General features: G+C 36.3%; 1 protein-coding gene across 7 annotated transcripts in view; it reads left to right on the top strand.

The window, feature by feature from the left end:
- The window catches only part of Rasal2 (RAS protein activator like 2), a 254,957-nt gene that overhangs the window by 188,617 nt on the left and 38,736 nt on the right, over positions 1 to 27,604 (top strand). For all 7 annotated transcript variants that reach the window (XM_042674319.1, XM_042674318.1, XM_042674317.1 and 4 more), the window contains exon 5: positions 11,402 to 11,511. In XM_042674319.1, the coding sequence (XP_042530253.1) occupies positions 11,402 to 11,511 (110 nt within the window). The remainder of the gene's footprint in view (positions 1 to 11,401; positions 11,512 to 27,604) is intronic.

Raw genomic sequence — 27,604 nt, 5'->3', positions numbered from 1 at the left:
TATCCCCTGTTGTCTGTCACTGTATTTGATTTTGGTACCCCGAGTATTACATATATGTTTATCCGAATTAGGGAAGGGGGAGGGACAACAAAATAGTGAGACAAAGGACAAGGGGGAAACCAATGCAGCAGCAATACTCACAAGATAATATGTTGGAAATGATCTGTACAACTTGTGGGGGGAGGGAGATTGGAGGGAGGGAAAGTGGGAGAAAAATGAGGGAGGAGATAACAAGTTGGACAGCTTACTTATGTAACTGTAACCCTCTGTACATCATTTTGACAATAAAAAAGTGAAAAACATATACAAGACAAGTTACAGAAAAAAAGAACAATGACAAAGGAGAAGAGAAAAACCTCTTGTCTCCATTTCTTGGCATTTATTTCAGTAAACATCATTTTATATGATCATGTGCACATAGCTCTTAAGCCTTTGTGATCCTCACCTAAGAATATCCTTTGGTCTCACATTGTGAATATTTAAAATAATTTATTATGCCAAAAGATGAATGACTCAATAAATATAGGATATATACAAAATGGAATTCTATATTCTCATCAGAAAAAATAATATTGTACCATTTCTAAGGTAATGGGAAGACTTGGGAAAAAATTATACTGTGAAGTAAACCAGAACCAAAGAAACATAAGTTGCCTATATCATTTGTTGCCTATAAATCTATAAATAAACACATTGGATGGAAAACAGTTCTTTAAAAAATAAAATAAAGGGCTGGGAAGGTGGCTCAGTGGTAGAGCGCTTGCCCTGCATGCTTGAGGCCCTGGGTTCTCTTCCTCAGCACCACATAAGCAGAAAAAAAAAAAAAAAAAAGCTGGAAGTGGTGCTGTGCCTCAAGTGGTAGAGTGCTAGCCTTGAGCTGAAGAGCTGAGTGACAGCGCCCAGGCCCAGAGTTCAGGCCCCACGACCAGACCCAAAAAAATAAATAAATAAAAATAAAACTGGAAAAGCAAGGATGAAAACAATTCTTATCTGAGTTCTTTTTGGTTAAAAAGTTTTTTTTTTATAAAGTCATACAACATTTAGAGGAAGTGCTATTAAAATTACCTACTCAGAATCTCAGTAATGTCCTTAATCCCTTGTGTGACTACTGATGTGAAAGGTTTCCAGCAGCATTGTAGCAGGTTTTATTGCACATCTCTCTATTTTTGTGTGAAAGGTGATGACATGTTTCTCTGTCTTCACTTCTCCCTGTCTTAAGGGAGTAAGAGCAGCGCTGGGACACTGGCAAATCAGTGTCTTTTATTACCACCACTGAGAGTGGTTGCATAGCAGCAATTTCATTTCAGCTTCCAGTCATGCCCAGATAGCCAAGTTCAGTCTTCCGGGGTTACTCCAATTTGCAGTGTACGAACAACTTTTGTTATCATTCTCACATTTATCAAGCTCCAGAGAAGGCAGCTTTTGGCTTTTTATTTCTCTGACAGTTACTAATTGAAAGCTTTATTTTAAAGGAAAATAGTGAGCAACAACTTATTAAAGTAAGTCATTTTAGTATTCTAAATTGCTAGCTTTAAAAATGATGACCTTTTTAATATCTTTAAAAATTATAGATGGTAGCAACAGCAGTTCCAAAGAGAATTGAATAAGGTAGGAGTTATTTTGCTGGTTTTATTAGAATGTTTTCAAATTAAGTTGGTGTCAGAGAATAAGGTGAATTTGAGTAGTGAATTTGTAGTCTTACCTTTGTTTCCATTTGTGCTATTGGATATTTGTAGCAAACCTATAGAAACATCATTACACTCTTCATATTTCTGTAAGGCATGTACAGTATAACTCCATATAGAAGAAAGAAATATTTTCCTGTTGATACCTATTTTTACATTTTTGTACTTAAGGAAGTTATTTACAATGTAATTAATAGCCACAGAATCAGCTACAAAAAAGTAATTTTAATAAGGTTTCATTTTAGTCTAATGGTATAGTTTTATTATTCAAGCCTAAGGGGCAAAATCTTGTTAAATAGTAGTTTGGCTCATTATATTTCCCCCTCATATATTGAATTATATTGTCTTCCTAGCTACTTGTTATATACAATTATTTAAGACTTGGTACAAATTAAATATAGTGCTTATGTAAATTATATTATAATTCTTACAATATCTGAAGGAGAATTAAAATGTGGAGATTTAGCATTGCCAAGTGGTCAGAAAGCAAGAGGTCAGCCAGGTGCATTGGTACATACTACTAATTCTAGTACTTAGGAGTCTGAGGCAAGGAGGCTCCCAAGTTCAAGACCTTGTCTCAAAAAAAGAAAAGAAAAATGTTTTGTTTGCTATTATTGATTTCCTTTTATATGGTTTGTTCACTTTAAGTAGAAACTAAGATCCTTTTGCTAATCTACATACTATCTGCATACTATTCCATTCTCAGAACTACTGCTAGTACCACTGCCATCCTACTACCTCATTTCCATTATTTCCCACTACTTGCCCTCTATTCTAGGCACACTGGCTTGTGGGTCTTCCTTGAACGTAGTATGTATAGTTCAGCCTTAAGGCTTTTCTCTGTGTCTGTTGTCTGGAATATATTTTCCTCAGATATATTCAGATGAACTCCAACTCTTTACTCAAATTTAGCTCCTATCTAAAAGGTCTGTCTTGACCACTTAATATCATTGACTTCCTTTTTATGGCTTTGTTTTACTATTGTTCTTGGCTTTTACTTATTTACTTATTTATTATGTTCTTTGTTTATTATCTTAGTTTGTTAGTATGTCAGCCTAATGAAGGTAGGATTTGTGGCTTTGTTTACTGATACATGGAACATTCCTCAAGTATCTAACAAATAATAGCCTTTCAATGAATATACAAACAAAATTTTTAAATATTAACAATAAACTGAGTTTAAACTTTAACTTGGTATCTGTTAAGTGTGTTAACTGAAGCAAATTACTGAAAACCTACACAGATACATTGGCACTACATACTAGAAAGCACCTTTCCAGTGCTGACATGCAGAAAGCCTTTGGTAAATGTGTATAGTGAACAAATGTTTACTGAGCATTTAGAATGTGGTGTTTACTGAGCACCTAGAATGTATCAACTACCACTAAGGGTGAGGAAGAATATATCACAGAACAGAACAGCTGCAGATCTCTGCTGTTATGGAACTTATTTTTTGTTTCTTCCCTTCCTGTGGTATGATGGTTTCCAAGAGGGGGAAAAATGTGATTTTTACCTACCTATTCAGTAGGCTTTCTTCCTAGATTCATATTCAGTTGGCCATTTCTGTTTGTTTCCTTTTTTACGTTTTTTTTAATTGTAAAAATGCTGTACAGAGGGGTTACAGTTACATGAGCAAGGTTATGAGTACATTTGCTATTGAGCATTGTTCTCTCCTCCTTTCTTTCAGTATTTTAATAAACACTTTTTAACATGCACAAAGCCCTGGGTTTGATCTTCAGCACTGCAAAAATTAAAAATGATGAATAAAAAGTACTCTTGCACTCACTTATTCTTAAATTTACTCTAAAAAAAAGGGAGTTTTAAAATCTTCCTTTTAAAAGTGAGAGTCTGGGCTGGGAAGGTGGCTCAGTGGTAGAGTGCTTGCCTTGCATGCATGAGGCCCTGGGTTCGATTCCTCAGCACCACTTAAGCAAACAGAAAAAAGCCGAAAGTGGCACTGTGGCTCAAGTGGTAGAGTGCTAGCCTTGAGCTGAAGAGCTGAGGGACAGCGCCCAGGCCCAGAGTTCAGGCCCCATGACCGGACCCAAAAAAAAATAAAAATAAAAGTGAGAGTCTGAAACTTAGAAATTGTGACTATTCCAGATTCATTTAAGAGCTAGGCTTTAAAACTACGCTCTGAATTCCTGCTCTGCCTACAGTCTACCAACATAACTTTTAGTCATTTCACTGTTTTTTATTTTACTTCTAAAAAACATTTACTGAATCCCTACTAAATTCCAGATACCAAATCTGAACTAGAAATACAAAGATTGTTTAGTTGCTGCCTAAGAAGTTCAGATTAGTAAGGAGACTAATGACACGTAAGTAGACAATCCAGTGATATAAATGTAAGGGTAGCTTTATTTATAAATGCTCATAAGGACCATAAGATGCATCTAATTTGGAACACATGTCAGCAGATTTTTTAAAACTATTTAGAGGCTAAGTAGGACCAATCTTAGATGTTTTTAAGTAATATTAAGTCACTATTTAACCCTAGTCCAGCCAAATGTAGTCAAGGTAGGATTGCCTGTTACAAAACATAGTGAGTGACCTGCTAATGAAAAACAGCTCAGAAAGGAGCAGTGGCCAATTAAACATCACATAAACCCAAAGACTAAATAGGGTAATCAAGAAACTGGAGGTTTCTATGACATTAAAGAGTAGATGCGGTGAAGAAAGAAAGTCCTTAAACAAAGGAAAATGAAAGATTGAAACATAAGAGGAACAAAGAAAAATAAAGGATACTAAATCAGTGTAATAGAGTCCTCAAAGAATATGCTTTTACTCCAAGATATGATACAATGAAAGAATTGTTTCAAGAAGCCAGGAAAAGCCCAGTTTCCTGGGTACCAGTTGGTTTGGGGTACAGGGGCCGGGCAGAGAGGGGGAGATAAAACTTCTGCCATATTATCCTTTAAGGGACTCACTGTTGAAAACCATGCTTAATAAAATTGAAAGCAGAATTTCCTGGTAGATTCTACTACCCCCAAGAATTGACCACTGTACAATCCTAACTTTCCCTTAAATTGTATATGCTATAATTTTATATGTATTTATCATATGCATTGAACACTGAAATTTAAACACTGTAATAGATGTAAGATTGCTGTAAAAATCATTTCATGCCTTCAAAGTTTAAAAAGTATAATATCTCGTTTCAAGATAGGGAAATGAGCTATTGATTGACAAGTTGCTGGAGTCTTTGTGGAATCTCAGCGATAGAAATTCTAAGGGAACCTAGTAGTGAGTGAACAAACTAACTCACTCTTCTCTTTTTTTCTCTTTTCTTTTCTCTCTTCCTTTCTTTCTTTTTCTTTCTTTCCTTCTCACTCTTTCTCTTTCTTTCCCTCCTCCCTTCCTTTCTTTCTTACTTTCTGCCTTCCTTCCTTCTCTCTTTTGTTTCTTATTTTATTTTTGTTTTTATGTTTGTTTTACCTGGAACTCTGGTAGGTTGTCCCAGTATTTTGGGGGGAAAAAATCCTCCTCTACCTTCAACAGAAGAAGAAAAGGAACCATTTTAAAATATGCCAAAGCAATCTTTCCTTCTTAAGTTCTGCCTTCCAGAGAAATTAGTTTCCCAAGCCTAACCTAGTGGGGTTTTGTGTGTGTGTTTTTTTAAAATCTGAACCTAACTGTCTGAGGGAAGGGAAATAACTTAGTTCAGCCCGCTCTGGTCATTCTGTCACACCTAAACCAGGCATGTGGATGAGTAGGCACTAAAAGCATTTGAGAAGTTCACAGTGCAGAGGCATGGGCTCACTAAAAACCTTAGATGTAACCATGGGAGTATAAAATACTCCTTCTCTTTGACCACATTATAAAATGCCTATTTACCACAATTTCTTCCATGAGAGAATCATGTCCAGCTATCTAGAAAAAAACTGCAAAGCATACTAAAAAACAGAAAAAGAGTCAGAGAAAGCATCAGAATCAAACTCAGATTAAATTATCAAGAATTTAAAATAATGGACAAGCGCCAGTGATTCGTGCCTGTAATCCTAGCCACTCAGAAAGTTGAGATCTGAGGATCATGGTTCAAAGCCAGCCTGGGCAAAAAAGTCTCTGAGACTCTTATCTCCAAATAAGTACCCAAAAAGCTGGGAGTTGAGCTGTGGCTCAAGTAGGAGAGTGAGTAAAAAAGCTTAGACTGTGCCCAGGCTCTGAGTTCAAGCCCCAGGACCAGCATGAATTCAGATGAATTTAGAATCATTATAATTAGTATTATGAGAGCTCTCATGAATAAAGTAGACAGCAACAAAAACATATAGGCAATTTAAGCAGAGAGATAGAAACAAAATAAGCAGAGACATAGGAACCAAAAAGATACTTAGAGATTAAAACTTCTGACAGAAACGAAGAATACCTTTGATAATCTTGTTACTAGAGCAAATTCTGAGGAAAGAATCTCTAAGCTTGAAGACATCTCAATATAAACTGCTAAAAGTGAAAAAGAGGAAGAGACAAGAAAAAAAAACAGATTTGATGAAAACTTAAATGAATATTAAGTGAAAGAGGAGAATCACCAATAATCACACCAATAATAAATAATGCCTAATGTAAAAACCATGGAGTTTGGGTAATACTAATATTAGTATAAATTCAAATTCATCACTTGTAACAAACGTTTCACTTGGAAAGCTATTGATAATGGAAATGGCTCCTGATCTGTGAGTATAGGGGTCATAAAAGAAATCATTGTGCGGGGTGCCAGTAGCTCATGCCTGTAATCCTAACTACTCAGAAGGCTGCAATCTGAGGCTCATGATTCAAAGCCAGCCTGGACAGGAAACCCTGCCAGGCAGGAAAGTCTGTGAGACTCTTATCTCCAGTAAACCACCAGAAAAACTGGAAATGGTGCTGTGGCTCGGTGGTAGAGCGCTCGCTTTGAGCTGAGGGACAGCACCCAGGCCCCTAGTTCAAGCCCCGTGACCCACCAAAAAAGAAAAGAAATCTTTGTATCTTTCCCTAAAGTGCGTAGATGTGTGTGTGTGTGTGTGTGTGTGTGTGTGTGTGTGTGTGTGTGTGTGTGTGTGTGTGTGTGTGTGTACATAGGACTGATCATACTGTATAAAATTACAACTAACCAAAGTCCACTTTCAAGTAACACTATTTAACAATAATGAGTAACTTAGAATAACAAAATAAAACAAAAATGGAGGAACCAAGGGTGAACAAATGTCGCAGTGGTACTCAGTACACACTATTTTAAAAATGAACTATATGGTATACCTTGTATGTGGGGACAGAGGGAAAAACTAGGAGAGCGTGAGGGAAGAGGTGATATTGTCCAAAAAGAAATGTACTCATTATCTGACTTATATAACTGTAATGCCACTGTACATCACCTCTATAATAACAATAAAAAATTAAAATTGAAAAACGAATAGCAAAATCTAATTTTGCCTCCCATTCCTTTGTATTGTTGCTGTCCCTCATATTACTTATATATAAATATATATGGTATATATACATATTATCATAATAAATTATCTTTAAAATCAATTAAGAAAAATAAGAAATGTTATTTTACCTTCAAAAAATGTTTTTGTTTTTGTTTTGGGTCTGGTTGTGGGGCCTGAACTCTGGGCCTGGGCGCTGTCCCTCAGCTCTTCAGCTCAAGGCTAGTGCTCTACCACTTGAGCCACAGCACCACTTCCGGCTTTTTTTTCTCTTTGTTTATGTGGTGCTGAGGAATCGAACCCAGGGCCTCATGCATGCAAGGCAAGTGCTCTACCACTGAGCCATTTCCCAGTTCCTCAAAAAATGTTTTTAATCCATATTTTTATCCATATTGTTTTCCGTCTTTGTAAAGAACTTTTAGCAAATATGCTGATAACAAATATTCTCAGTTATTGAGAATTTTCCTTTGACTTTTTTACTTTTGAAAGTTTTGTTTTGTTTTTTAAATACCTTTTTTATTGTAAAATTACTGTACAGAGGGGTTACAGTTACATGAGCAAGGTAATGAGTACATTTCCTATCAAGCATTGTTACCTCCTCCTTTGTTTTTCCCCTACTCTCCCTTCCCTCCCTCTCCAAAACTACACTTTGCCCCTCATCACCTCCCTGCCTAAATTGTGAAGTGTTTTTCAACATAGTGTCTTGTAAATCTCATTGTTACAGTGGGTCAACCTGTATCCCTGTTTAAAGCATTTTGTTTTTTCCTTCCCCTCCCCATGCTAGAGAAGTATGTATACAAGATGCAGAGCACCAACATCAAATACAGTGAAAGCAGGGGTTATACCATGGAGGAGGAACATACAAAGAAACAAAAAAAAAAATCACATGGTACATTATAAATATGTTAGGAACAATAGCAAAAAGGAAAAAAACTACTTGTGTCCCTATCTTGGGGTTCATTTCACTTAACATCATCTTATCTGGTCAAATGTACATAGCTTTTGACCTTTTCTGCTTGTCCCAGACATATACTAGTTATTGCAAATAAGGGGCACCATAGGACCTATGTTTCTTTGTCCCTGGTTTACTTCATTTAATATAATTTTTTTTTATTTTTGGGTCCGGTCGTGGGGCCTGAACTCTGGGCCTGGGCACTGTCCCTCAGCTCTTCAGCTCAAGGCTAGTGCTCTACCACTTGAGCCACAGCGCCAATTCCGGCTTTATTCTTTTTGCTTATATGGTGCTGAGGAATCGAACCCAGAGCCTCATGCATGCAAGGCAAGCACTCTACCACTGAGCCACCTTCCCAGCCCTACTTCACTTAATATAATTTTTTCCAAGTCTTTTCATTTCCTATCAAATGGGGTGATGTCATTCTTTCTGATGGAGGCATAGGATTCCATTGTGTGTGTGTGTGTGTGTGTGTGTGTGTGTGTGCGTGTGTAATCCATTATATGTATGTGTGTATATATATATATATATATACATATATATATATATATATATATATCACATTTTCTTGATCCATTCATCTACTGAGGAGCATCTGGGTTGGTTCCATATCTTAGCTATGGTAAATAATGCTACAATAAACATTTTTTTTTGTCAGTCATGGGGCTTCAACTCTGGGCCTAGATGCTGTCCCTCAGCTCTTCAGCTCAAGGCAAGCCCTTTACCACTTAAGCCACAGCACCATTTCCAGTTTTCAGGTGGTTTATTGGAGATAAGGATGTTGGGCTTTCCTGCCCAGGCTGGCTTTGAACTGTGATCCTCAGATCTCAGTCTCCTGAGTAGCTAGGATTACAGGTGTGAGCATCGGGCACCCAGCTTGAAAGATAGATTTTCCTCAGTATATAAAATGACCATGTGTACAAGTGCACTCAACTCTCTTGCTTGCTTTTTTCAGGATTAAAAAAAAATCTTTGATTTATTTGTGGTTTGAAATATGCCTACATGTAGTTTTGATGTTATTTTGGCATTTATACCAAAGCATTTATGTTGTTAGGACATTTATAGTGTCTTTTGGATTTGTAAGTTGGTTTCTGACATTAAATAAAATTCTAATTATTACTAGTTCAGATATTTCTTCAATTCTTCTTCTCCTTTTCCTCTTTCTCCTCCTTCTTTTTCTTCTTTATTTTCTTCTTCCTCTTCCTCCTGATCCTCCTCCTCCTCCTCCTTCTTCTTCTTCTTGTATTCTTACTATTTATATGGTGTACATCTTATGGTTGTCCAACAGTTCTTAGATATTCTGGGGGTTTTATTCATCATTTGTCTTTATTCTATTTGCTTTTCAGATGTTTCTACTCATATATTCTTTGCTCAGTCGTTACCTCAGCCTTGTCTAGCTTACTAATAAGCCTATGTGTATAAATATACATAGTATCTAAATCCTATGTTAAATTACAAGTCTTCTCAACGCAGTTTATTGATTCCCGTATAATTCCTGGTTTAATTTTAGGTTCCTTGTTGACTACAGAGCACATGACTGTCATACTCTGCTAACTTTCCTTTATCCTGCTGAAACAACTATAAAAGCACAGAATTGGAATTTCCCATAGTTCACAATCCTTGAGTAGACCTTATAGAGCAGGATCACACCCCTGGTTGACCTGCCCAGGGACATGTAGCATGTTTTAAGCCTAGTATTGTTCTGGAGGGTTTTTTTTTTAAGTATAATTTAGCCTAATCTGACTTAGTCCAGTCTCAAAACAGTAGGCTTTGGTATTCGCTAAAAGAATACAAAATATTCGATGTACTGTTTTTAGCCTAGCTTGCATTTCCTTTCTTATGGAAATATGTATTATACTTAGCTTATATAAATGATAGGTTCTGAGTCAAGCAGAAAAGTCAGATAAGTTGATGTTAGGGAAATGAACCCTAAGATATGTATTCAAATGTTTTTTTCTTTCATGCGATTGTTTCTAACACATTTATAAGATTATTTCTTTGTTGTTTTGTATGTCCCTCCCCCACGGTATAACCCCTGCTTTCACTGTATTTGATGTTGTTATAATTTGTGGAGGGAAAGGGAAAAAACAAATGGTTTAAATAGGGATACAGGTGGACCCACTGCAACAATGAAACGTACATGTCATTATGTCGAAAATGAACTTTACAACTTTGGTGGGGGGAGGGGGCGGGGAGAATGGGAAGGAATGAGTAGGGGAAACAAAGGAGGAGGCTACAATGCTTGATAAGAAATGTACTCATTATCTTGCCCATGTAATTGTAACCCCTCTGTACAGTATTTTCACAATTTAAAAAGTGATAGCTATCTGAAGATAATAGGAGTTACTTTCTATATGTCAGAATATTTTTTTACTTAAAACATTTTTCTACTTCTCTAAAATGTCCTTTCATCTGTTGAAAATTGAATTGAAAAATTTTTAAATAATAACCACCATCGTGTTGCATTTCTTCTTTTAGTCAACAAATAGTATTGCAAGCCCATTTTTTAACAAGTGCTTAGAGCAAGAATATGTTCAAGAAACTTAGATTATTTAGTAAAAGTGAAAAGGACATACAGAGATAAAATACATCATTGAAATCATTAACGCGTGTAAAGTTGCTCACTTAGCTTTTTAGCTTGTGGCTGGTACACCACCACTTGAGCAACATTTTTGTAGTTTAATGATAGTTAATTGGAGATAAAAGTCTATGGAGTTTACTGCCCATACTGGCTTCCTGATCTCAGCTTCCTGAATAGCTAGGATTACAAGTGTGAGCTACCAAGTCCTATCATAGACCAAGATTTTAATACTTTTGAGACATCCTTAGTTAATTCTTAGTTAATTACTTAGTTAATTCTCTTTTTAATCTTTAAGTAGTTGTACAGAGGATTTCATTAAACATGTCAATTTCTGGATATAATGAATCTTGAGCAATGTCACCTCTAAAGCTTCTGTTCTTACTTCAGAGCCTATGTACATACTATTCTGTTTTCCTTTTGTTAAGAAATAATTGGTACCATTTCCAGATACTATTTGTTTTAAATATATATATATTTGTCTGTTGTGTGTTTTTAAAAAACTATTAATAAAGAAGTTCTTCTACCATAACTAGTATAAACACTGTATGAGAAATAATACCATGGTTGCTATCATAAAGGTTAATTATCCCACTTTTCACAATAGAAAAAATTCTCATCACCTTCCAAGTGTTTTTGAGCAACTATTATTTACAGAAAAAATAAAACTAGCTTCTGAACTAAGTTTCAGATCTTCATTATAAAAACCTTTTGCAAATTTAATGCTGAAGGCTAGAGTTCTCTTTCATTCTCTTTCCCAACCACTTCTGTCTTTTCTTTCTAGGGATTCTTCAGCAAGCGCCTGAAAGGCTCTATCAAGAGGACCAAAAGCCAGTCTAAGCTTGACCGAAACACGAGCTTTCGGCTTCCATCCCTTCGCAATACAGACGACAGGTAGGAAGTTAGTGTGCTTAAGATAGAGAAAGTACTGTTAGAATGGATTTGGATGAGGTTCCTTGGCCTTTTCTAACTTTGCATTAATGACAGAGCTAATACAAGATTTATTTTTTTTAAGAAATATACTCATTACCTTATGGATATCACTGTAACCTCTCTGCACAGCATCTTTACAAGAAAATAAAATTTAAATTTTTTTAAAAAATGATTTTTTGTTTTGCTCATATTAAAGCAAAATACAAAATGTTGACTCAAATACTCAACCAGTTTAAACATCTTATGAAATAAGTGGGTGATGGAAGGTAAATATGATCAAAGTATATTATTTACAAAAAACCCTATAATAGTAGAAAATTGAGGATATATAATAACTAATTTAAGAATCAATTGTACTGTCCTAGTGATTAGAGAAAAATCTGTTTTTTGTAGAATAGTTATTAAGAAGTGATAATAGCTAATGCTTTCTGAGCACTATTGCTGGATGCTTTATACACATTATCTTATTTAACCTTTATAATAACCCTATATGATAAATGGTGTTATTTTTCCTATTTAACAGATGAGGAATCTGAGGCATAGAGAGGTTAAGTAATCATGGCTAAGCTCATACAGATAATAAACAGCAAAAATACTATTTGAACTTGGGTAATTTGGCTGGCTCCAGAGTCCGTAATCTTCACTGCTTTGTTGTTCTTCATATTCAACATGTGGAATCAGACATTTATTGGACAGAAAACTACTGCTTTAACAGTTTATTTTATCTCTGAACCACATAAAAAGCGCTCATGGAGATTTGTCCAGTTGACAGTGTAATTGTCAGATGGTCTCTTTTGTACCTCTTTGGGTTTTTTATTTAATACTTTAAATTTATTTTAAGCTAGTTGCCAGTGGTTCACACCTGTAATCCTAGCTACTCAGAAGCTGAGATAAGAGGATCGTGGTTCCAAGCCATCCCAGGCAGGGAGACTGTTATCTCCAGTTAATCACAGAAAAAGCCTGAAGTGGTGCTATAGTTCAAGTGGTAGAATGCTAGCTTTGAGCAAGAAGAGCTTAGGGACAGTGCCCTAGTCCAGAGTTCAAGTCCCAGGACCAAGGAAAGACAAATGTATTAAACTGAGACATAAAATAAGTTTTCATATTAATGAAATATTTAAATGATGTTTTATTATTGTATGTTTACATTGTGTATTGGTCAGTCAACTTAAGCATGTCTCTGTCCTCAAATACTTTATGGTGAAAACCTTCAGAATATTTTTTTGAAATGTATAATGCAGTTATTACCTGTAGTCCTACATACAACTTCTTATAACTCTCAGTACCCATTGATTAATATTTACCTGTCCCTTCCCTTACCTTATTTTCCCCAACATCTACTAGCCACCATTCTAATCTCAATATCTGTGAGGTCAAATTTAGATTTCATATATAAATGAGATCATGTGTTACTTGAATTTCTGGGTCATTTCATTTAGAATAATAATCTAGTTCCAACCTTCTTGTCCCTTCTTTTTCTTTTGGTCGGTTGTGGGGCTTGAACTCTGGGCTTGGGCACTATCCTTCAGCTCTTAAGTTCTTCAGCTCAAGGCGAGCGTTCTACCGCTTGAGCTACAGCGCCACTTCCAGTTTTCTAGTCGTTTTTTGGGATAAGAGTCTCAAGGACTTTACTGCCCGGGCTGGCTTTGAACCATGATACTCAGATCTCAGCCTCCTGACTAGCTAGGATCACAGGTGAGTCACCAGCGCCCAGCTTAAGATTTCATTTTTTATGGCATAATATTACATTGTATATACCTACCACATTTTTTTATTATTTTTATTTTTCTTATGGCACTACTGAGGATAAAACAGAAGACTCAAGCTCTAGCTCAGCTTTTTCACTCATGACTGGCACTCTACCACTTGACTCATGCCTCTAGTCAGACTTTTTGCTGTTACTTGGAGATAAGAGTCTTGAGGATTTGTCTTCCTGGGCTGGCTTTGAACCTCCGTTCTCAGATCTCAGATTTCTGTTTAAGATTATAAGTGTAAGGTGGACACTGGTGGCTCACGCCTATAATCCTACCTACTTAGGAGGCTGAGATCTGAGAATCGCAGTTTAAAGCCAGTCCAGGCAGGAAAGTCTGTGAAACTCTTATCTCCAATAAACCACCAGAAAACTGGAAGTGGTGTGTGGCCTAAATGGTAGAGCGCTAGCCTTGAGCTAAAGAGCTGAGGGACAGCACCCAGGTCCAGAGTTCAAGCCCCATGACCGACAAAAAAAAAAAAAGATTATAGGTGTTACCCACCAGAGCTCAACTGTGTACCACATTTTCTTTATCTGTTCAACTTATGGGCACTTTAACATTTCTTAGCTATTGTTGTAGTAAATGTGGGAGTGCTGACATCTCTTTTGCTTCCTGACATCATTTTTATTGGATATAAACCCAAGAATGAGTTTGCTGGATCATATGGTAGTTCTATTTTTAATTTTATGAAGAACTTGTATGCAGTGTTCCATAATGGCACTAATTTACCTTACTACCAACAATGTATAATAATTCCCTCTTTTTTCACATCCTTGTCATCATTTGTTATCTTCTATGTTTTTTGTTGGTAACACCCAATCTGACTGAATTAGGATATTTCACCATGTTTATGATTTGCATTTCTTTTTTTATTTTCTGTCAGTCTTGGGACTTGGACTTTCCTGCCTGGGCTGGCTTTGAACCACAATCCTCAAATCTCAGCCTCCTTTGTAGCTAGGATTACTGGCGTGAACCACCAGCACCCAGCTGCATTTCTTTAATGATGAGTGATGTTAAATGTTTTCCCATGTGCCTGTTAGCCAATTATCTGTCTTCTTTTGAGGAATATCTATTTAGTTCTACTGTACATTTTTAAATCAGATGATTTGTGTTTTTTACTGTTTGGCTATTGAGCAAAATTGAGTTCAAGCCCAGTATCAGCACACACACACAAAAAAATAAATAAAAGGGGGGGGGATGGGAAGGATGGGAAGGGGAAACAAAGGAGGAGGCAACAATGCTTGATAAGAAATGTACTCATTACCTTGCCCATGTAATTGAAACCCCTCTGTACGGCATTTTCACAATTAAAAAAAAAGATATATATATATATAATTTTTAAATGTCCAGAATAGTCAAATCTCTACTGATTGACTAATGATTGCCAGACACTGAGGGTGTGAGGGTAGGTGGAAGCAATGAATGAGGAATGACTTAAAGAGGGCATGGAGTTTCTTTCTAGAGTGATAAAATATTTCAAATTTAGATTCTGGTGATGATTGTACAACTCTGAATATTCTGACAAGTATACATTGTAAATGTGGTAGTTTTGTACTAGGTAATTACATTTCAATATAGATTGCTTCAAAACAGTTTCAAAACAGTTGATCAAAAACAGTACAATAAAATACACTAGGTGGTGAACCCCATTCTGGCATATAAAACTTTATTACTTTTTTAGTGTTTTACTTTTAAATGTAAACAGATAATCAAGTATCTTATAGATCGTGGGGAACGTCTTCAAAAGAAAGACAAGAACCAAAAATATATATAAAGGGGAAAAGCATCCAGAAGAAGCAAAGTGGATGGAGGAAATCAAGTTTACAAGTAAAATTAATGTTGGCAGTAGATAAGACTATTCCTCTATGAAACAACAGGATAATATAAGAGACTATCAGTGAAGAAAACAGAGAGCTTGGAAATTAATATAAAAAGCTAAGGTCAGCTTGTTCTTTCAGAAAGTGGAATAGAAAAATTTTTTTAAAAATCAACCCAGAAGATTATACAAAAAGAGAACAAAGATTTTAGAGTAGAAATAGTCAAAGAAATAATCTAAGAAAATGTACCTAAACAAGAAAACAAATGTCCAGATTGGAAAGACCACCAAATTCCCAGGATAGTAAGTGATAAAAGACCTCTTAACAAATACACATTAATTCATATCATATACAAAATAAAAAATTACTCAAAGACTTGTTGAATGGTAATTCCTCTGTGCAACTACTTAAAGATAACAAAAATAAAATTGTATAAACATATAAAGATAAAATAAAATTGTAAAGTCTTAATAGCTTCTAGAAAGAAAAAATGATTATATACAAAGGGGAATATATGTAGTAGGTAGGGAGATTGGATGGCATTGGTATTTTCAGTGGAAATACAGAAAAACAGAAGTCAGGAAGAATTTTAATTCTGAGAGGAAGTTATTTTCAGCCCAATATTTTATACGCAGGGCATTTCTTGAGTGCCAGTCTAAGGAATAGGGAACATGTAACCTCTTTTGAAACAAAAGGGCTATAGATAGAGAAATCTTACAATATGGAATACAAAATTTCAGGTGCAGACACTTACGTTTGGAAGTTAGCATGAAGAGTTTGGAAGAGTTAACATGAAACTATTGCAATATACAATGAGTAGGTACTGGTGGTTCATGACTATAACTTAGCTACTTGGGAGGCTAAGATCACTGTTTGAGGCCAGGTTGGGCAGAAAAGTTCTCAAGACCTCCTTAATAACCAATAACTGGGCATAGTAGTGTTACTTGTTATCCTAGCTATGATGGGGAGCTTAAAATAGGCAGATTATAGTCCAGTCATGCCCAGACAGGCCCTATCTCAAAAAATAACCAGTGCTAAAAAAGATATGGAGGCATGGCTTATCATTAGAGCATCTGTCTAGCAAGCCAGAAGCCTTGAGTTTAAAGCTCCAGTATTATGAAAAGAAGGAAAAGAAAACAATGAAGGCTCTGATGAGGTAGATGGTGGGTAGCAGGAACAAAGAGAGACAAGATAGGAAGGACATTTTAGAGATAAACTGATGTCACAAAGTTATTGTTCCAAAGTCATCTAATCAGATTTTTTTTTAAAAGCAGTAAAATCATTTTCTAGAATCAGTATTTTCAGCATTCTTACTTCATTTCCAGGCCACGCATCTCAGGATTCAAAATACCTTATCACATTGTCAACCCTGTCTTAGAAGTGCTACTTAAGTATATCTATGCCTTGAAGTAGCAGTAAATATGGCATAGAATTTTTCTCATTCCTCTAAAATTAATGCAACTAATTTTTAACTTTTAATTTTGATGTCATACATTCCTAAGAAGTTGTAACATAGTACATAGAGTTGCATAGGCCCTTCCCTCCAGCCAAAGTGACTTTCTTTACTGTAGTATGATATCAAAAAACTGATAATTTTGTTTAGTACAGTACTATTAACTACAGACTTCATTCAGTTTTGCCATTTTTACTTATACTCACTTGAGAGTGTGTGTTGTTCTATGCAAAGAACATATCCTTAATCCTATGTAAAAATATGTTACCTTTACCACAATGAAGATAAAGAACTGTTCAGGAAGTGGCGCTGTGGCTCAAGCTGTAGAGCGCTCGCCTTGAGCTGAAGAGCACAGGGACAGCGCCCAAGCCCAGAGTTCAAGCCCCATGACCAACCAAAAAAAAAAAAAAAAAGAACTGTTCAGACAAAATCAGGTGCATTCAGGGTAGTATGGGAAAAAATGAGGGAAGAGGCGACACTGTTCAAAATACTTTCTATAACCTTAGTTATATAACTGTAACCTCTCTGTAAATCACCTTTAAAATAACAATTTTTAAAAATAACTGTTCTATTGCCAGAAAAGAACTCAAAATATGTTATCCCTTTACAGTCACATCACCTTCCTCCCTGTCCTCTAGCAGTCACTAGTTTGCTTTCCATTACAATAAGTTTTATTATTTCAACAACATTATATAAATGCAGTCGGGCATTGTCTCAGTGGTACAGCATTGCCTAGTGTTTGTGAAGCCCTGGGTTTATTCTCCTATGCATGTGTGCACATGCACACACACACTCACAAATAGATATTCATAGTGTGTAGTTGAGATTGTCTTTTTATCAATAAACATTTGACCTTGAGATCCATCCAAATCTTTGCATTCATTAGTAGTTTGTTCCATTTGTTGCTGAGTAGTATTCTCTTGTTTGGTTGTGGTAGTTTACCTATTCACCCACTGAAGGTTGTTTCTAGGCTTTTTGTTTGTTTTACATAAAGCTGTTAAGAGTTGGTAGACTTATTTTTCACATCTACTCTTCTCCATTTTATTAACAATAGTTTTAGCTGTTTCCCAGGTTTGGAGAAAGAGGAGACGGAAAGGAAAGAAAGTTCTATTACTTATGTTAGTCTTCCATTATATTCTTGGAGCCTGCAGATGTTTACAGCTGACTTTTCCCTTAAAGGGTTCTTTGAGGAATTCTTTAGGGATTTCTCATCCCTGAGGAATCTCTCACCTATGGTTTTACTGACTTTGGCAGGTACATTACTATCCCAGGTGTTCATTTGTGAATCCTTTCTAGGAAGGAGTTCCTGCTGTCCTTGTTTATCCCCCACCATCCCCACTCCCATTCCCAGCAGTTTTCTGGCCCACAAGAAACAACCCCACATTCCTTTGCCTTTAAGAGGACAAGCTGATTGAGAAGCATGGACACTGTCTTGCTCACTCCCAGCATCTAGACATTTCTCACCATCTGGATTTCCCAGATAAACTCAAACCCTACCCTCTATCTGCTGCTCATACCCATTGTGGGAAATGGAGGTGCCTCTCAGAGATTTCTGCAAAAATTGTCTCTCACAAAATATTTTCATGTCTCTATTCTCTAGCTACTTTTTATAGTCTTGATCTGAGAGGTTCAAGGACATTTTCCTTTATAGAATACATTTTGTCCAATATACTTTGATGTATAGCATCTATTTTGTGTGACTGTCTTGACAGTTTTAATATCTCATATGTATAATACTTTTCCCAAGTCACGATCATTAGCATAACACAAGATGCTCTCCCACCATTATCTTTTACCACTCCTATGAGCCTTTTATTTCTAGTAGTTATCATAGTGTTTCATAGTTCTCTGCTTTTGATCTTTCTGTCTCCTCTGTTCCAAATGCTAGCCTTTGTTCCTTACCTTATCCTCTGTCAAGCTTACTTCTAGGTCATACTCATGCAACAATACCCAAATCAGAAATTACATGCTACTTGAGTTCTTTACTGTGTTCTTCTAATAACACCTCCTAGACTAGGATCCTACCCAGCCTGCCAACCAATGATCAAGCACAAAGCCTGTCCTATTTAGGAATTCAATAAATATTTATTTGCTTGTAACAGAAAGGAAGAGTCAAAAATAACCTAGATAATGAACACAGTTGTTTTTGTTTTTGTTTTTAATATGGATTACTTGGTTCTAATGACAACTTCTTAGAATTTATTGGGCTCCAGACCATTAATTAGTAAATATACTCCAGCTATTGATTGTACAATTTCCCTTATCAGGTTTACTGCCACCATCAATTAGAGATCCCTTAGTTTTATTACCTGAAATTCAATCGAAGCTTTTAATTATATTATGATAGCATTTGAATACATTAGAATGCTTTATCTTGAGGGTTAAGGAAGGTGATAGAGAAGGTGAGGGGTTTTTTTTGTTTGTTTGTTTTTTTGTTGATCGTAGCTTGAACTCTGGGCTTGGGCGCTATCCCTGTGCTCTTCAGCTCAAGGCGAGCACAGCACCACTTCTGGTTTTCTAGTGGTTAATTGGAGGTAAGAGTCTCACGACTTTTTTTCTTTTTTTCTTCCCCGGCCTGGCTTTGAACCGTGATCCTCAGATCTCAGCCTCCTCAGTAGCTAGGATTACAGGCGTGAGCCACCGACGCTCGGCGAGAGGATGAGTTTGATTGTGATACGGTATATGCATATATGGAAATTTCACAATGAAACCTCCCCCATGCAGCTAATGTCTGCTAATAAAAAAGTATTGGGAAAAATTTAACTCTGAAATTTTATATCATACGGGTTCTTATTCTCTTAATTGTGCAAAACTATGTAAAATCCCTGTCATATATTTTGTCCTCAGTGAATATATTTAACTTAAAGAATCATTTCTCTTAATACAAAACATTTATATACATATATTCTTTTTGTCTTTATTCCCTTCCAACAAAGAATATATTCAATAATAAGTTTTCCGTCTAGGAGTGTAGCTCAGTGATAGAACACACACTTAATTACCTAGTGTGTGAGAGACCTGAAATTCAGGTCCCAGAATACACGTACATGTACACGCGTGCACGAAGGCACACACACACACATACACACACACACACACACACACACACACACCACTTCTATATGGTCACTGATAGCTCAGGCTTGTAATCCTAGCTACATAGAAGGCTGAGATCTGAGGGTCACAGTTTGAAACCAGCTTGGCAAGAAAGTCCATGAGACTCTTATCTACAATTAACCACCAGAAATCTGGAAGTTAAGCTGTGGCTCCAGTGGTATAGCTCTAGTCTTGAGAGAAAAAAGAAAAGCTCAGGGACAGTACTGAGGCCTTTAGTTCAAGCCCAAGACTGGCACCAAAATAATATAATAATAATAATAATAATCTGTTCATGAGTAAATTTATAGAAAGTGAAGTAATGCATGTCATATCACTGTAAAATCTCCATGTTGATGATCATAGTCCCTCACTGTGGTTGCAACGTATGAAATAGATTCAAAACTATGCATGCCATAGGAATAATAAGCATCCATATTTTCCAAATGAGATTAGAAAGATTTGATGCTGTTATAATTTGTGGAGAGGAAGGGCAAAAACAAATTGTTTAACTAGGGATACAGGTGGACCCATTGCAACAATGAGATGTACAGGTTGTTATGTCGAAAAACGAACTTTACAACTTTGGTGGGGGGGAGGATCCGGTGGGAGAAGTGGGGGGAGTATAGGAAGGGATGGGAAGGGGAAACAAAGAGGAGTCAACAATGCTTGATAAGAAATGTACTCGTTATCTTGCCCATGTAATTGTAACTCCTCTGTATGGTATTCTCACAATAAAAAAAGAAAAAAGAAACTACTTCATGTCATGTAGTTAGCGAGTAGTTCGTGAATAGGGTAGTGCTTTTAGCTTCCAGTTGAGTGTCTTTTCTATTATATTCTTTCTTGTGTGTGTTGATAAGAATCCTTATTTATTAACAAAAACTCAGTGGAAAAAACACAAAAGTAAATACTGCACACACTATTCAGACACATACACTTATTATAAGTCTATTCTTTGCTGAAAATGAACTATATAACTTGTGGGTGGGGACAGGAGGAAAAAAATTGGGAGAGAGCAAGGGAAGGGGTGACATGGTTCAAAAAGAAATGTCCTCATTACCTGACTTACATTACTGTAGCCCCTCTGTACATCTCCTCTACAATAACAGGAAAAATATATTTTAAAATAATAACAATAAAGAGGCAAGTTAAACCTATATCTTTAAATATGAACAGAAATCCAAAATATATTCTGTATAAAGTATGGTAAAAGTCACTCTTGTAATAAATACTATAGAAATTTAAGTATACATATTATATAAGTATTACATTTTAAATATAGTTATATTTTTTTAATCTAGATGCCTATTTAATGTATTTCTAGGAGAGCTCACAGAATTGCTAACAACAATATATATAGGAGGTTGGTGAAAGTACCCTTATTTAATTCTTTACCGACTAGCCTTCTGAATTCTTGTAATTTTTTCTACCAAGAGCATTCATCACTTTAAGAAAGAAAATAATAAAAAAAAATTGCAGCCCAGAATGGTGCTATTTAGGAGGATAACAGTTTGAGACCAGCTGTGTAAAAAGTTGTTGAGACCCTATTCCAAAAAACAAGCTATAAAAGCAAAAGGACTGGGGACGTGGCTCAAGTAGTAAGTAGGCTGATTAAGAGGAGATCCGGAGTTCAATCTCCAGCAGTAAGTCTCTGTCTAGCACTTTGATATTACCTCTTCATCACAGTCAGATAAGTTAGTTTCTACTTTCTTAGATCCCTGTGGTCTTTTTTTAAACTGATTGTAACCTCTTTTTTGTCCTTGTGCTTTTCCTGAAATTCCTCTTGCCAAAGTCTCCAAATCCTCTTGGCTATGAAATTCGGTGGCTACTGTTGATCTTTTAACACACTTGTGTTAGATACAAGTCATTCTTGAGAAAAAATGGCCTTCTTTTCCATCTCTCTCTCAAATTTCTCTGTCTCTTCTGTCTAGATTTAAAGGTTAACATTCCTTAGGTTATTTTTTAGGATATTTTCTCATTCCACATATCCTCTTTCAGTGTTTACCTGATATCTCCACAAGAACCTCAGGCTCAACTTGTTCATAACATAATTCACTTCTACTCTCAATTCAACCAGTATTGCCTCTTATTTCCTACCTCTGTGAAGGGCATCAAGAGGTTTTTTCTATCCAGAGGTTCAAGCCAGAATGACCAGGCATCCTTCAGTCTACCACTTCTCTGCAACTGCAGTGATCCAGTCATCAAGGCCTATTTGCCTCCTACATAGTCTGTCTCAACTCCAACTACTTCTTCATCATTTCTGGTAGCTTAGTTCATGCTTGTTATACAGAGTGATAACCATAATCTAGGAACTAATCTCTTAGTCTTAGACTTTTTCCCTCTCTGTATACCTCTCTGTCAATTCCTTGACCAAACTAGTCTTGCTGAGACACACATCTGCTCCATATTCCACTTCTACCACCCAAAACTTACCTGTGTCTATGGGCTCCGTGGTCAAACAGAAAAACACACACATGACCTTTCATCTTCACAATTGTTGGAGCTACCTCTAGTATACCCATATATAGTACATGCTACATCAACACATGGGTAGATAGATGGATTCATCCTTATATGCTTTTATTTAACCAAATGAGAAACGTAATACAATAACCTTGAGTTTAACAATAATTAAGAAATAAATGTTACCAGGTACCAGTGGTACATGCTTGTAATTCTATCTATGCAGGAAGCTAAGATCTGGTAGATACTGGTCATCCCAGGCAGAAAAGTATGCAAGATTGCATCTCTTAATTAACCAACAAAATGCCTGACTGTACGTATGGCTCAAGAAGTAGAATTGCAAGCCAAGCAAGAGCCATGAGGTCCTAAGTTCAAACCTGGTACCAGCACACAAAGAAAAAGTAAATGTCATTAAATTTTTCTAGTTGTTTCCTATTCTTTCACCTTAAACATTAATATTGAAGCAATGGATACACTAAAGTCTAGCAAATAAATAAAAGAGGAAACAATTCACTTAGCTTTCCACTCACTGTCTAGAATGTCAGTAGTTTCGAGTGTTTCATTTTGTGTATGTCACTATCTGTGTTAGGGATGGGCCTCAGGGCCTCACAAGGGTTGCTAGGCAGGTGCTCTATTGCTGAACCATCTTTCTAGCTGTTTTATGTCCTGGTCATTTTTGAGATAGATTCTTGTTTCCTGCTCAGACACATGTCTGAACCTTGATCTATTTGGACTTATTATCATAGCTAAAATGACAGACACACACCACCACACCCAGCTATGAGTTAAGAAGGGGTCTGTTAAACTGTAATTCTATGTTTAGCTCCCAAGTAGGAAGGGTTACAGATAAGAGCCATTGGTACCTGGCTATATTTCTATTTTTTTAATTCAGTAGTTGGAATGCTAGTAGATTTTACTCACATTGCAATTTAAACACCAAAAGAATAATGTATTATTATATGGCACTGTTTTCTGTACATTATTCCCTAGTGTGTGTCATATTGGAGATAACTTGAATTTTCTAGCCTGCAGAATATATTTTAATATTTATAATCTTCCTTCTAAGACTACCTTCATTGTGTATACGTGTATATATACCAAAGTCAGTGTGGGTATTGTTTTTTTTCCTTTGAGATAAATTTCCTTGCCCTGAGTGTGTTTTGTTTTGCTTTGTTTTTTGTGGGTCATGGGGCTTGAACTTAGGGCCTGGTCACTGTCTCTGACTTTTTTTATTTGCTCAAGGCTAGCACTCTACCATTTTGAGCCACTGCTGCGCCACTTCCATGGACTTTTCTACCCATGCTGTCTTTGAGCCATGATCCTCAGATCTCAGCCTCCAGAGTAGCTAGAATTACAGGTGTAAACCACCGTCACCTAGCAAGTTTTGTTCATTTTAAGTGGCCACTCTAGCTTTTGTATACTCTTTGTCAGCAGCTTAACTCATTAGAACATACTGTCTGGAAGCTGGGGCAGGGAAAGAGAAGACGTATGGTATACATAGTGCTTCCACTGTGTACAGTGTAATTTTAAGCTAACATGAAGGTCAGTGAGTAACGTAAGCAACAGGACTGGTTTTACCTGAAGCTAAAGAGCTGCCAGGATCCTCAGGGAAGACACTTTTTTTACTATCACAAGTAAAACTGATAAATGGATCCTAATTTTAGTTCAGGGAGGAGAACTGATACAATTATTATTCAGAAAATTTTACTTTTTAAAGAAAATATCATCTGGATGTTTTCATGAAATGCCTGATTAAAAAATAATCGCATCTAGAGAATAGGTAAAAGTATTTTTCTCCAAGTGGAGCGCTATGATGCAATTTTTAAAAAAAAACTGTACATTTGTTGGTAGAGCATTAGAATACTGAATCTTGTTAATTATAATGGGAAATTTTCAGAGAAAGTGAATGCCTTTACAAATGCATACTGGCTGAAACATCGGTGCATTTACTGGCTGTCCTTTTCAAGAATTCAGTGAAACAGTCTGGAACCATAACTGCCACGCCAAGCAGAAACTCACCTGCACTGGAGTCCTGGATTTTGTGTGGCAATAAGCATTTTTAATTAAAAGTTTCCCAATTCCTAAATTTGGAGCTGAATCTGTAAACATGTGGCAGATTGAGCTAGCATATCTAGGCATTATTGAAACTGTGGAGGAAATGTGGCTTTTTACAGAATTGGATGGATAAGCTGAGGAAAGCCAGCTGTGCTGTGTTTAAATTGTGCTAATCAGAGTCCTTTGACATTTTTTTCCTTCATCGTGTATCTGCTGTTACATCAGTTGGCGCCCCATCCCCCAGTTGATTTTAAAGATTGATTCGTCTTTTAAGAGTGATTTTAGATAGGGATGAGGACTGAAGCAATATAATACTCATTTGATCTAGTGAGCAACAGAAAGCCTCTCTTGCCTTATAATTTGTTTCCTTAATAGGTCAAAAGCAGCAGATAATCATCAGCAATTTTAATTAACCCTTACCTTCACAGTGCTAGAGTTTAGATAGATTGTGCACAGACATTAAGCAGAAACGTGGAGAGTACCGTGTTCCTTGATTATGAGTAAAATTGCCCTCGGAAAGCATATTCTCAATTAAATCTAGAAATATTTATACTGAAACCCTACATTATTCTCACATGGTATAGTAACTTGGGCTGATGGTCTAGGAAGAAAGAAATCAGTCAGGAAGAGAATCTGGCAAGTAGTCAAGGGATTCAATATCCACTTTCAAGGCTGGGTCAGGTTTCTTGATAAAAAGTATCTGTCAGAGTGGCTTGGACAAAGTTTTAAGCTCATTATTCTCCCAATAAATCCACCTTCTGCTTTCCATTAAGGGAGTAAACTGTGGTGCCATAGGGCTGCTAAGACTCTACAGTTTGTAGATCTAAGAAAAATCAATTCATATGAAGGTACAGGAGGAGGTAAACATGATTTAGAGGAGACTTGGGGGTTACTAATGCCATTATATGGAAATAGTTATACAGATAATGCCTCTTGCCCTAAGCCATTCCCAGTCTGTTTGATCTTCCTGTTTACTGTAATCTTGCTTCTCTGGGAATTACTACTGTCTTCTCTGAGATACAGGAAGAGCCTGCTTATTTATTTAGAATGTTGAACATATTAGTTTCCTTGGCTTTCAGTTCATGTGCGTGTGTGTGTGTGTGTGTGTGTGTGTGTGTGTGTGTGTATAGATATCTAGATCTAGATATCGAGAGAGAGAGAGAGAGAGAGAGAGAGAGGGAGAGGGAGAGAGGGTGGGAGGGAGGGAGAGAGACTGACCAATGGGAAATTCTGAACTATGTATTAATAATGGAAATTTCAGTAAGAAGAGTTTAGAGTTACAATTCCAGGTGGTACCTGTTTATGGCAGCCGTTGAGCTATACACTGCATGCATTGAAAATACAATAGTAAAAAAGGGATTTTGTCCAACTATCTCTAAAGGAAGAAAATTTGTAAACCAGATAATTTTATATAAAATAATTTTTAGAAACTTTAAAGTAGGCTAAGCATTACAGAGGAAACAGAAGAGATAGGAAAGATGGCAAATGAGGTATATGAAATGCTTTCTGGCAGGATGGTTGGAATTAGTATATATGAAGCTTAGATTTATTCATAACAGAATTTTTAATAAGATATCCACCTTCATTCCCGGTTTCTTTGGTATAACCTTTGAGAATTTGCTAATAGAGACGAGCAAGGGCTTCACCATTCTTTCCTTTCTGATTAAAATGGTCACTTTTGCCATGTTTGCAGAGATCTTTCCTTGAGTCCTTCAAGCTGCCGCTTCTCTCTGCAGCCTCCCAGCTCTAATCTCCTCACAGGTGTAGCACCATGGCAACAGGCCCAGCCTAGAGCCCTGGAACCTTGTTTGTGTTACCTGAGGGGCTAGATGCAGCCTAAAGGAAAAGAAGGAATATTACCAATTCTGCAGGGTTTGGATGAAGATGATGACTTGGTCTGTTGTTTATGTTTCTGTTCTGCTCTATCGAAGACTTGAATAACACCTGGGAAGCATTTATCCAAAGATGATATCAGTTACCGAAGGCAGCAGGGAAACCATCTTCTGTTGGTTCCTGTCTTCCGAACAGAGAGTTGTTTTCTGAAATGTAGTCCAGGAAGTGACTTGCTATTCCAGGACATGTGGCACCGCTATGATTTGGGGTTGCACTACCAGGTGGCTATACAGTTGCTTCATGTAGGTAGACATTTATTTTGTTTGAAATAAAATTAACTTTTTTTTTAATAAAAGTAAGCCTTTTGTTGAAACTCCTTTTTATATATGCTTTGGATTTTCCTTGTGAGAGATTCATCCCAGAACTTGCAAGGCGTTTCCCCTTCAGCAACTTCTCCTGAGAAATGTTTGTTAGAATTGTTATATATTTGTTTAAAAAAGATTATAGTGCTTTGATTTCTCACCCAAGCTTCATCAAGGCTTCCAAAATAGCATATTGTAAGATACAGTAGAGTAGCTTTTAGCTGTTTTTAATTGATGTGCAGTATTTGCAGCATATAATTGCAAACGTGTCATTGTCTTATCCAGAACAAAAGGAAATAAATGTAGAGGTATTTCATTGTTACACTTTCTTGTACATTTTTTTATATTATTAATGGGAAACATAAATATAAACATACTTCAAAATTTGCTGAAATATCAGAATACATGTTTTCAGCCTAAAACTTAAATAGTGGTTGATTTTTTTTTTTGTATTTGTGTGGAAAGAGCAGTTAAATCATTATTGTTGAAATATTTCTTGTGTTATGAAGTTTAATTAAACACCATTAGAATGGAGCATTACTGTCTAAGTACTGCTCTAGCATTAAGTGCTTCATTTCCTTTGAATGCTATCTTGGTTTCAAGGAAATGAATAAAACTGCTAAAAACAAATGTCTTTACACGGCATTTCTTTTTATCATCATTTCTAAATACTTATTCTTGAAATATAGGTATTTAACTTGAGTATTTTATCAATACTGTGATCATTAAGTAAAACTGGATGGCCAACCAGTTCTGGATTCAGAAACTCTATGCTTCACATTGTTAGACTCCATTAATTCTTTGAAGAGGAAGCCAGTGAATTACTGCTGCCATAGTGACATGAGTCATGATTCTTTAAAAAAAAAAAAATACAGGAAATAAAATCATCCAGGATGTCTCAACAATGTCAACAGATCCAATACGTTGTTCCCTATCAAAGTTTGGCCATTGTTTTTCACGGTGGGAAGTTTCTTGAGGGCATTTTGTTCTTTATTCACATTTGTACTGTAAAGCGTTGGTAGAAGCAAAGGCTGTCAGGAGAATTTCATATTGAAATGGAAATCAGCCTTTTGAGAGATATTCTGTGCTGAAAAAATTAGCTTTGATGTGTGTGTGTCTGTGGGTATGTATTTTGTCAGAGAATGGCACTGTGGCTCAAGTGGTAGAGCACTAGCCTTGAGCTGAAGAGCTCAGGATAGTGCCCAGGCCCAGAGTTCAAGCCCCGCAACC

This window comes from Dipodomys spectabilis, unplaced genomic scaffold, assembly GCF_019054845.1.
Source record: "Dipodomys spectabilis isolate Male_0828 unplaced genomic scaffold, ASM1905484v1 ptg000019l, whole genome shotgun sequence".
NCBI lineage: Eukaryota > Metazoa > Chordata > Mammalia > Rodentia > Heteromyidae > Dipodomys > Dipodomys spectabilis.
The sequence above is the reverse complement of the archived record's forward strand: the minus strand, read 5'-3'. Positions and strand labels throughout refer to the sequence as shown.